The 12453-nt window shown below is 39.5% G+C and overlaps 1 protein-coding gene across 1 annotated transcript; it reads left to right on the top strand.

Annotated features, from left to right (window-relative positions):
* The first annotated feature begins 1789 nt into the window (after nt 1-1789).
* LOC149032285 (uncharacterized) lies at nt 1790-6076 on the top strand. Its single transcript, XM_089173401.1, has 3 exons — nt 1790-3264; nt 3330-3476; nt 3565-6076. Exons 1-3 carry the CDS (start codon nt 1790-1792, stop codon nt 6074-6076), a joined length of 4134 nt encoding a protein of 1377 aa, XP_089029527.1.
* The last annotated feature ends 6377 nt before the right edge of the window (nt 6077-12453 follow it).

The following is a 12453-nucleotide window of genomic DNA, read 5'->3' as shown; positions in this document are numbered from 1 at the left end:
TTTTTTTATAATTTATTTAATCTAAAAAAAATATTTTTTTTATTTGGTTTTTTAATTTTTCTTAATTTTTTTGTCTTTTTTTACATCTCAGAAATAAGATACATTATTGTATTTTTACTAGAAATAAAATTAAAAAATATGAAAAGAAATAGCACGTTTGGTAAAATAAAAACAGACCACGGACCTTCTTTCTTTATTTCGACCGTCGGTGCATTTTGGACCTTATACTTTTGTCGCATTCCTACGTGCTTATCTCTGTTTATTCCTTCTACCCTTCTATCGCTCCTACTTACAAACATTTCGAGTATCGAAAGAATACGTGTCCACGCTTTGTAGTATGCAGTCGCACACAAACGCACATATAAAACCAGGAGCGATACTACGAAGCATAGCATAAAGAGGAGATCGAGAATGGGAAAAACTGTATAGCTATATTCCGTTTCATTCTCTCGCAGGTTTAATCCTATATGTTCGTCTTTTTTTCTTTTCTTACTAAATATCATGGCCTTTACAAAGCCGCCTACCACTCGGTTGCCTAGCTGCCCACCGCTTCGTTACCTTACCAGCATGTTTCATTTCTTTTAAATCGCTCCTTATTCTAAAGAGTTTTTTACTTGAAAAAAAAAGAGATCTTATGAGGCTATTATTGAAGGTAATAGATATAACTCAGCAAAAATGTGAAAATCATTAAAAAAATTAATAGAGGTAAAAAATATGACAAATGTTAGTGTTTGGGAATTAATCGGCCCAATCAGAACTCGCTACAGTTGTCGCTAAATGCAGACTCGCCATAACTCATCTCGGCGGAGAAGAAGCGCCGTGACGCCGGCTTCTCAGGCAGTCATCTCTTTGTCATCTCATATACAACACGCGTCTTCTCATATTTAGTTCAAGACGACTCGTTCCATTCCCACGTGTTTTCTCGGCTTTGTCTACGTCTTCTCACAAAGTCACAGGTTCGGTGGGATTAATATAATCTGCATCGTTCGATTCATAAGTGATTAATATAATCACGCCGTCTCAAGTCCACTCAGTAAACATTATCAGTGAAAGTTCGGAACGTAGTCCGCTCAACGGCCACTCAGTTCAAATCTCAACCGACACGCGGTGTACTCGTACGCAGTTTTAATAAATCTGACCACTCACTGCAATTGCTCGGCGTTCTACTTATTTAAACCTACTCATTTCCTCAACATTTGGTCCTTCGAGCCGGATCGAGCATTTGCAGTGCAGATTTGTAAAAATTCGGTAAAGTTCATTGTGTGCGGTATATTTCGTCATCTCATTTCCTTTGTTCGGGAAAGTAGTGCCAACTCAAGTAGTGCTCTTACGCGTGACGTAGTGCCGTGTCACGCCATCTCTGTTACTCGGAAAAGTAGTGCCATCTCAGTCGCTTTGTTTCGCGCGAAATAGTGCCATCTCAAGTTGTGTGGCTACGCGTGACGTAGTGCCGTTTCACGCCCGCTCTTACGTCACGAGAAATAGTCCCACGCTCGCATTAGTGTGACGCGTGAGCACCCCCTCTCTCACTCTCGAGTAGGGGTGGGATATAGCCATCTCTCTTGCGAGTACGTGTCGTCTCACTCCGCTTCGCGCGACCCGCGAATACTACCCCCACTCTCACTCCCGAGTAGCGGGCTATTGTCATCTCGTTCGCGGTGTTTACCAAATAGTGCCGTTACCTCTTGCGACATTGTTCTCTCATTGGCACTACTTATTATCAGTGACTCTCAGTACGATCTCGAATAAACAGTGACTATCTCTACGGACTTCTCATTTAATTATCACAATGGTGCTTGTGCGGGATGAAGACCAAAAGGCCAAGACCACAAGCAGTGGTGATGATCAAACGACCTCTCAGACAGCTCAACCGACCAGCCTGGCGGTACCATCCACGTCCACTCATGGCCAAGGTCCCCGGACCAGGAGCCAATCGCCAGTGCCACTCAGTACTGAATTAACATTGCGTGTGCAAGCTCAGAGGGAGATCCTCGTGTCAATAGAGGATATATTTAGTCAGGTTAGTGACGCATCCGAGTCGATCACCCTGACAGAGGTGACCATGTTGCTCGAACAGCTAGATGAGCTCCATGGATCGTTTCGCCTAGAGCACGCTCAACTGGTATGTAGTTGGCCTCCCAACCAGATGAGCCATCCTTACCTCACGGAGACGGTCAGCATCAATGAGACAAAATTGATGGTCAAGACAAAACGACTGCTTGGTCGCATTAAGGAACGACTCACTCAGAACGCTCAGCCCACTCCTTCACCCGACGATAGTGCTCATGCCCGCTCCCGGCTCCCTGAATTGACAGTGCCAACATTCAGTGGAGACTGCCGGAAATGGCCTGATTTCAAGGCCATGTTCAGCTCAGTGATAGCAGACCGCTCGGATCTCAGTGATCTAGAAAAGTTCCAGTACCTCAAGTCAGCGATGCAGGGAGAGGCTTACGAGATCATTGCTAACATAACTCCAGACAACTCATCATATGAATCGGCTTGGACATTGCTCACTTCAAGGTTTGAGAACAAACGTTTGATAATCAAATCTCATCTCGAAAGGCTTCTCAATCTCAAACCAATGCAAAGGCGCCAAGCCACATCGCTGACTAAAATGGTCAATATTATTAACGAGACTACTCAGGCACTCAGGACACTCACAGAGGAGAGCAATAATGATTGTCTCATGGTCACTCTGCTCACTGGACTGCTCGATCAGGACACTCGCGAGAGGTGGGAGACATCTCTTGCATTTACAGATAAATTCCCGACACTCAGCCAGCTCACCGAATTTCTGGTCGCTCGTGCCCGCACATTGGAGACTATAGAATCCTCATCCACGCCTGCTCAACCCAATGTGCAAAAAGGGGTTAAGACCACTCGGACAAGCTCCCATCAGGCCTCTCAGCAACCCTCAGTCAGCTCATCAAGGCCTGTTACTCATCAGACTTCTCGTCCTGCTCAGTCACGAGCTGCATATCCATGTGACTGTTGTGGGCAAGACCACTACATCGCAGTCTGCCCAAGGATGCGAAGCTATTCGGTCAACCAACGGGTACGGTTGATCAGAGAAAGGAGTCTGTGTTGCAATTGCCTAGGCAGGCACAATTTAAGGAGGTGCAATAGCCGAATGCATTGCAAATCATGCAACAACTACCATCATACCCTGTTGCATGGTGCAGACCTCTCAATCGTTTTCGAACCATCTGGAGATGACTATCAGACCGCTCAGGAGGTGTCTAGCACACCCGCTCCTTCATCCAGGTCCTCTCAAGCATGAAGCTCAGAGCAGCTCTTTGAGAGTGGCGATTATCTCACGTCTAACTCAGCCCATCTCAGTCATCTCACATTGCTGGCCACGGCAACAGCAATAGTCGTCTCAGCCGCTTCAGCAACTCAAGTTCGTCTGCTCATCGACCCTGGATCAGAAATCTCATTCATCTCAGAAAAGCTCACCCAGCAGCTCAAGTTACAACGTAGGCACTCAAGGCTGGACGTTTATGGTGTCGGTGGAACACGGACGTCTTAAACAAGAGGAATTGTCACGCTCAACCTTCAATCAAGGTATAGACCACTCACGGTGACAATTTCAGCTCACGTGTTAAAGACAGTTACCACCATTCTGCCGGCCATAAAGACTCAACAGGAACCCGAATGGCCACACCTGAAGGGTTTACCTCTAGCTGATCCAGAATTTCTCGTTCCAAGGGCAGTAGATGTCATAATCGGAGCAGACTTCTACGGCCAACTCATTAGGCCTAATATCATTAGGTACTCAGCAGGAACTCCCATTGCTCAACTATCAATATTTGGGTGGTTGGTCATAGGCCCAATTCAGGCACCGGTCACGCTTGCAAGGACAACTCATCTCGGCAGCTCTCAGGTATCAAACTCGTCCTTGCGAGAGTTGTTGACACGGTTCTGGGTCCAAGAAGAACCTCTATCATCGGACAACTCATCGCTTACTCCTGAGGAGCAAGAGTGTGAGCTCCACTTCAAGACCACTCACTCAAGGGACTCAACAGGGCGTTACATCGTCAGGATGCCTCTCAAATCGCCCCCAACAGTCCTGGGAGATTCTTATCAGACAGCTCATCGATCGCTCCAACGAATTCTCAGGCGACTTGGCAGAGACACTCAGTACGACCGATTGTACACTCAGTTCATGCGAGAGTATGAACAATCTCAGCACATGCTCAAGCTCGATGACATCTCAGTTGGTAGAAGGCCACATTACTATTTGCCTCATCATGGGGTACTTAAGCCCGACAGCTCCACGACCAAGCTCAGGGTTGTTTTCAACGGTTCAAGTGCCAGCTCCACTGGTCACTCGCTCAATGATATCATGCACGCTGGTCCTAATCTGATGCTCAACATCTTTGACTTGCTCATTTGGATACGTCAACTCAAGTATCTCTTTGCGACTGACATCACTAAGATGTACCGGCAAATCAAGATACATCCAGATGACCAGGATCTGCAACGCATCGTGTGGGTGAATGAACAGCAGGAGGAATCTCATTTTCAGCTCACTACAGTCACGTATGGAACCAAATCAGCACCGTTCCTGGCTGTACGAACGCTCCTTCAGCTTGCTGAAGACGAAGGCTCTCAGTATCCTCTTGCTGTCAAACCGATCACTCATGGGCGTTATGTTGACGACATCTTCGGAGGATCCGACACAGTGGAACAGCTCGTGGAGACTGCTCAACAACTCATACGGCTCTGCCATGCGGGCGGATTCCCGCTGGCTAAGTGGCACTCTACTTCTCAGGAACTGTTGAGAGAGGTCTCGTCTGAGCTTGGCGAGACCTCAGGCATCTCATTCAACGACTGCGATACCAAAATCCTTGGTATTCGATGGTCACCTCAACAGGACAGGTTTGACTTCTCAACAATCTCGGCTTCTCCCTCCAAACGATACTCGAAACGTCTTGTCCTCTCAGAAGTAGCACAAATTTTTGATCCATTAGGCTTCGCATCTCCAGTCATAATTAAGGCTAAGATCTTTCTTCAGGCTCTCTGGTTGCATAATCTCGACTGGGACGAACCACTCTCGGAACAGCTCATCTCACAATGGCTCAGCATCAGACAAGATCTCATTAGCCTGTCCAGGCTCTCTATCCCACGTTGGTTCAACACTCTCTCTAATTCAGCTGTTGAACTACATGGCTTCTCTGATGCATCGCAATTCGCAATGGCAGCCGTTGTGTATCTCATTGTTAACTCGTCGTCCACTGGCGCCAAGGTCTCTCTTATTTGCTCAAAAATGAAGGTCTCACCGCTCAAGCGGCTAACCATCCCGAGGTTAGAACTTTCAGCAGCGCTGCTACTCTCAACGCTCATGAATCATGTTTGCGCTACTCTAAACATGATCATAAATAAGACAACCTTGTGGACGGACTCTCAGGTAACTCTCACATGGATCAAAGCTCATCCATCAAGATGGAAAGATTACGTATGCAACCGCGTGATCAAAATTCAGGAACTCTCAAGGAACGCTCATTGGAGGTATGTGCCTGGCACATCAAACCCAGCTGACTGTGCATCGCGTGGGATAACCACAGATCAGTTGGAAAAGCACTCTCTATGGTGGACGGGACCACCATGGCTCACTCAATCAGTGGCATCATGGCCAGCTCAGATCGATACAACTCCTGATGACTCATGCGCGCAAGAAGCTCGTTCTCGTGTTGCACATCACACGGCACGATCTTCTCCGAGTTATCATTGGGATCTCATTCATCGATACTCATCGCTCAACAGGTTGCTTCGAGTTACAGCTCTCTGCAATAGATTTCTCAAGAGGCTCTTAGGAGAGCTTGACTCGACACCAGCAGCCTGTATCTCAGCCAAAAGCATGGAAGACTCACGACTCTTTTGGGTCAAGGCCACTCAATCGGCGTACTACTCAGAAGAAATCTCAGTGCTCTCAAGACGATCTCAGCTGCCAAGTTCGCAGTCCACTCTGGCACTCACCAGACCTCTACCGCATCATCGGAGGAAGAGCCCCAGTGAAGTCATATGTTCTCAGGGTGTGGTGTGTGCTCGTAGGGGGATCCTGCTCAGCAACTGATGCAACACCTTGGCGCGAGTCACTCCTCACGCCCGTTCTCTCAACAGGCATTGCTAAGCTGGACCGCTCAGCTCAAGACCACTCGAATTACTCAGCATGATCCAGAAGAATCCAGTGCTCACACCAGGGCATTCTTTGATGCCGGAACGGCTCATGTGTTCCTGGTGGGCGGTCGCTCTTAGATATCTCAGAAGTCCGACTCATCTACGATGGCAATTCATCCAGCAAGGAGTTCAGCATTTCTGGCGCATGTGGTCAACTCAATATCTGCAACAACTACAAGCCATCTCAAAATGGCATCACGCTCACAATCAGATTAAGGTAGGTTCTCTCGTTCTCCTTACTGATGAGCGTTTGCCTCCAGGAAAATGGCCCATGGCTAGGGTACTCAAATTGCTGCCAGGGGAGGATGGACTCACCAGGGTGGTATCGCTGAAGACGGCTACCACAACGCTCACCAGGCCGATCACCAAGCTCGCAGTCCTCCCAGTGGCCGCTCAGAAGGCAGCATAACTCATCATCAACTTCGTTGCTGATGGCGGGCGGAAATGTTTGGGAATTAATCGGCCCAATCAGAACTCGCTACAGTTGTCGCTAAATGCAGACTCGCCATAACTCATCTCGGCGGTGAAGAAGCGCCGTGACGCCGGCTTCTCAGGCAGTCATCTCTTTGTCATCTCATATACAACACGCGTCTTCTCATATTTAGTTCAAGACGACTCGTTCCATTCACACGTGTTTTCTCGGCTTTGTCTACGTCTTCTCACAAAGTCACAGGTTCGGTGGGATTAATATAATCTGCATCGTTCGATTCATAAGTGATTAATATAATCACGCCGTCTCAAGTCCACTCAGTAAACATTATCAGTGAAAGTTCGGAACGTAGTCCGCTCAACGGCCACTCAGTTCAAATCTCAACCGACACGCGGTGTACTCGTACGCAGTTTTAATAAATCTGACCACTCACTGCAATTGCTCGGCGTTCTACTCATTTAAACCTACTCATTTCCTCAACAGTTAGTAAGACAGAAAACTTTGATTTACTGGAAGGCAAATTAAAAGGCAATATTGATGAAAAATTTAATCTCTTCTTTAATTGATATATCAATTGTAGACGATAAAACTAAATATTTAGTTCTTTTTTATAACAATTGGAAAAAAGATTAGCAGTTGCTAGGGAGATAACCGTTGATGGTTGTTAATGAAAAACCGTTGATGGTTACAAAGGGAGAGGACCGTTGACGGTAACAATTAAAAACGGTAAGAGACCGAGCTTATCTGATTTTTCCCCTTCTTCAGTTGATGCTGGAGGCTAATAAGATTAATATGTTTCTCTGCCCCTCTCCAAAAGGTCGTAGGTTACTTTTTATAGAAGTACATGTAGATAAGTTAGGTTAAGCGGTTCTCTCTGATTCTCTGTTTGATAAGTTGTTAAGTTCCGTCTGATAAAAAGTTATTCTCTGTTTATAAGTAAATCTGCGTGTGTAATTCTTTGTATATTTGTATCAGTTATTAGTTATATGTTATTTTTTTGTGCGTATTATTCTCATTTACTTTAATATATGTTCTTGTTATTATTATATTATATATAATCATCTTTTTTTATTTCTTTTTTCATTTTCTATAACACCCCACACAATTGAGATATTAAGAATGGTATTTAGCGCAATAAAACAAGAATTCATAGATTTAATAAATGAATCGTTAATTGAAGGATGTTTCTTAAATAGCTGGAAGACATCTATTATACCGATCCCGAAGGTAGCAAATGTGAAGTAAACCATTGAATTAGACCAGATAATATGTTACCACTATATGAGAAAAAACTGAAACTAGCAGTAAAAAGAAAATTTTAGAATTTCTTGCAAGCAAATCAAACCATAACAGAACATTATGCTGGATTTAGGAAACATTTTTCATGTGAAATTAGTATACAAATTGTTGTAGACGAATGGATAATGAGTATTAGCGAATAAAAAATAGAAGGTCAATTTTGTAGATCTTAAACAAGCGTTTGAAACAATCGATAAAACACTCTTGTTAAAGAAATACATCAATGCGGCATTAGAGGACAGGTACTGGAATGGCTTAAATTTTATTTGACTGATAGGAAAAGATTGACTTGACTTAATGGCATCTGCTCTGATACCATAGAATCTAAATATGGGGTTAAACTATGATCTGTATTAAGACCTTAACTATTTATTATCTAAATGAGTGATATAAACGAGATCTGTTCAAATGAGTTAATTCATGATCAAATTATTTGCTGATGACAGGCTAATATAAGTAACGGTTGAATATAGTGCTGAAGTGAAGAGGAAAATGAATGAAACATGGAGTACAGTGGAAGGAAAATTAAAAAAGAGAAAACGAATTATATCATTGTAAAAAGTACACAGAAAATCCTGAAAGGGGATGTCGTACTGAAATACATGGACGCAGCTGAGTTAGAGCGCGTGGAAACGATAAAATATTTAGGAGTCGTCTTGGATAAGGAATTTCAACTGAGAGACCATTGTGAATATATCGTATGTTGAGAAAGATAGGCCAAAAAAAAGCTTCCTTATTGTCATCACTGATGTCACCGCTTGAAAAAAAAAGTGATTCTTCAAGATTTTTTTTTATAGAAAACTATTGCATGGAATGTTTTAATATTCTAAGGAGATATTTGTGGATATGTAATGAATATATATGGGTAAATTTTTAGACTAAAAAATTGAAAATTAAGCGAGTTATTTGCAATCTCCCAAGACCCAAAAGGAGGTCTCTTCACTGCTGCAGTATGCGTGCTTCCTTTTTTTATTGCACCTTTTTTTGGAAGCAACTCAAATAAATAGTAATAGTTTAACTTAGATGCTCATATAAAACTGTAGTCTAAAGACTGAACTTATCTTCTTTTATAGGGATTAGTATTAATTATTCCCTTTAGCGTAATTAAATAAGCTACTGTTTATTTAGTTCCTCATTTAATTTTTATTTAAATAAGGCGTAATTGAAAAGAATTATACTTCCAACTTTTTGTTTATTTTTATAGTTTTGTAAAATATAGTGTAATTTTTATTCCTGTTCCAAAATAAATAAATCCTTAATCAAAATAAAAAAATCAATTCACTGTTTCAATTATAGCGACCTTCACAGTACATGAAATCAAAAACACCACAAAGGTTATTAGACTAAAAGGTATTGCTCATACCATGAACCTTTGATCAAAAAAGAAAATTAAAATTTAAAAAAATAGCAGAGTTTTTAAAAAAAGTTTCTAATTCGAAGTTAAATTTTGATGATTTTTGGTCCTGCCCAAAATTACATTTGTTATTCAATTGGAAAATTAGAGGTTCATGGTATGAGGAAACATATATTAAAGAAGTTGCGAAAAGAATCCATTCGATATCGGATTATTTGTCTTCGAATAATAAATTTAAATTGCAGTAAATTTAGAAAATCTAGTTTCGAGAAAAAGATGTTTAAAATTTAAGTTATTGATCACATCGTTATCAATCAAGAAATATTAGATGGCTGTAGCTTAGAAATTATTTGACATATGCACTTGAAAATTTAGTATGGTATTTTAAAAGGTATAAAATATTGAAATATAGGAAGAAAAAAATTCGATTTTTTTTAAATTTCACTCTAGGTTTCAAAAATTTTTTGTCCTATCGCCCCCTTTCCTCTCAAACAATTGCCTTAAAAAAGTCCAAAAAAAGCCTACATATGAAAATTTCTTTCTACTATTTCATTACTATTGCCAGCCTCCGCTGATATTTTTTCCAGTTGATTAATTCAGTTCCCCCACTCCTAAAGTACACCTGTAGTCGTCATCGCCACCCTGGACCTCTTCATCGCCCACTTTAGAGCCACTGATTTATAGGATCACGTCTGTAATATACCTTTAGCGTAAAGCTGAGTCGATTCAACTGCGATGAACAGTTGTAGCTCTTGTTTTTAAGCGTGAAGAAGGTTCAAAAAAAAAAAGTCATGTGTGCAGATCACACGTGTAAGAAGTGAAACCTAAAAAGATTAAGTTTCTAGAGAATCAGACGAATGTACAGTTTCAAGAATAAGATAATTGTAAGATTTATTTATTATAATATTATTAATATATATAATAAAGGTCACTGGTATGGTCTTTGGATGCAATAGCTGATAAAAGTGCACTTTTCCTAAATCAAGCTATAAAAATTTAATGCTGAATGAGATAGTTATAAATAGACACAAAAATCGTAAGATGTTTATCAAAGGAAATATATAATTCATCAGAAACTAAATAAATATAAATAATACTTTTTTTGAAACTCAGGTATAAAATTTTTTTGTTACTAAGGTTTTCAATTTCCCGTTTTCATCTACATTCTTGCGATATATAACAAACATTTTAGGATAGATCAAAAAATGACGTTACGAAAAACATATGGAAAATACTGCTAGACTGAACGAAGGTTCTGGTAAAATGCAAAGAAAGATCTGATAAAGAGTATTCTCTAGAAATGATTTTTCAACTCTGTAGCCAACCACACTTAGAAACCCTTATTATTTATAACATATCTCGTCCTTATTCTTTGGACCACAAACTTATCCTTCTAAATAATCTCTCGTCTAAATAAAGATCTGAACAACGAAAAAATCTAAAATTGTATTGAATCGTATTGCTCTCTCACTTTATCGAACTGTGTACACTACGAGTCTCAAATTTCAGCTCCGTGGTAAGCTTCACCGATTCACGCTGGGCATTCAACATCTTAAAAATGTTTTTCTTTTATTGAAAAATTAGTATAAGTTTCTTAAATACGCAAATATAAGAATTTATAATATAATATACTAATATGCATTGGTCAGCACATGTGTTTGGATATTTTTTTTTATAAAAACTTATAAAAATCAAATTTAATAGACATATTTTGTCTTTATAAATCAAATATATTTTATAAAGAAGCAAAATAAACAAATGACAGTAATTTACTGGCTTTTGAATGGGGTATCAGCTGCTCCTTATTTATTTCACAGTATTCCCTATTTCTTTTTCTCTGATGTATCTAGTAATCATTTTTTTTTTAATATTTTAGACAATACAATTATTATATATTCTATGTACTTCATAATTATTTATTATAATATTTGCGAAATAAATAATTTCAAATTAATTTTCAATACAATAGAAACATTTTTAAATAGAAAAGATATGACACGTTTTGTAAAAAAAAAAACTGTAGGCATGAATATTATCGAACCGTTAATAAAACTTAGGAATATAGATCAAATTTCAACAGACCTTCCCTGTTTTTTATAATTCTTTCTCATGATAAGAAACCAACCTTTTGAGGCCTTGGAAGCTGGACAAAAACTAATATTTTCAAAATTCTATCCATCAAGATGGAATGCTGAATGCGATAGCCATAGATAGAGACGAAAATTGTAGAATATTTGTCGACAGAAAGGTACGTCGTCCTCTAATCCAAGTAAATATAATATACTATATATATTTTTTAAACTCTGGTAGATGAGTTACTTTCTCTTTACACTTTTCACACTTTCTGTGAATGTGAGATATCTTTATTATGGTTTAACAGACACAAGTATTTCTTTTGTGTTGCAACTAATACCGGAAGATGCTGTAAAAGAAGGGAACAAATGTGGTAATTTTAAAATCTATTTATCATTTCCTTTGTTTTTATTTTATAATATTAAATATTAAAAAAAAATTTTTTTTTCTTTATTTCTAAAATAAGCTATATTATTTTATTCTTTTTTGAAATATAAAGTAAATAAGGTGAATTTGTTTTTGTAACGTGTTTATTTTCTTGTATTTAGAAACTTTTCTATTTTATTGAAAAAGTGGTATAAATTTCCTAAATACGCAAACATTATAATTAAAAACTTGTCTTTTTGGATATTTATAAGAAAAATATTCTACAATGTTTGTCTAATTCTTTTTTTTTGATGTATCTGATAATCATTTTTTTTTTTGTAAAATATTGCAGACAGATACAATTATTGTACCCTTCTAGGTATTTTCATAATTGTTAATTATAATATTTCCGAAATAAATAATAATTTAATATTCATTTTTCAGCAAATATGAAAAATTTTTATATAGAAAAGAATGGACACGTTTGGTAAGATAAAAACAGACCACGCACCTTCCTTCTTTATTTCGACCGTCGGTTCGTTTGGACCTTATACTTTTGTCGCATACCTACGTGCTTATCTTTATTAATTCTTTTACCCTTCTATCGCTCCTACCTACAAACATTTCGAGTACTCGAAAGTATACGTGCCCACGTTTTGTAGTGCGTGCAGTCGCACACAAACACACACCTCTAGCAACCAGGAAGCGACAACTACGAAGTCATAGCGATAAAAGAGGGAGGCATTCAATG

The sequence above is a fragment of the Polistes dominula genome, unplaced genomic scaffold (genome assembly GCF_049000335.1).
Source record: "Polistes dominula isolate Pdom_NZ unplaced genomic scaffold, Pdom_raw_medaka contig_320, whole genome shotgun sequence".
Taxonomy (NCBI): domain Eukaryota; kingdom Metazoa; phylum Arthropoda; class Insecta; order Hymenoptera; family Vespidae; genus Polistes; species Polistes dominula.
Note: the sequence above shows the minus strand (reverse complement) of the source record. Positions and strands in the feature narration are given on the sequence as shown.

Excerpts from the sequence above, each read along its gene's own strand:
- LOC149032285 (XM_089173401.1), top strand. The coding sequence starts at position 1,790 with ATGGTGCTTGTGCGGGATGAAGACCAAAAGGCCAAGACCACAAGCAGT. Across the intron at positions 3,265-3,329 it reads ACACCCGCTCCTTCATCCAG|CCCATCTCAGTCATCTCACA; the intron begins GTCCTCTCAAGC and ends CGTCTAACTCAG. Across the intron at positions 3,477-3,564 it reads CCAGCAGCTCAAGTTACAAC|GTATAGACCACTCACGGTGA; the intron begins GTAGGCACTCAA and ends CCTTCAATCAAG.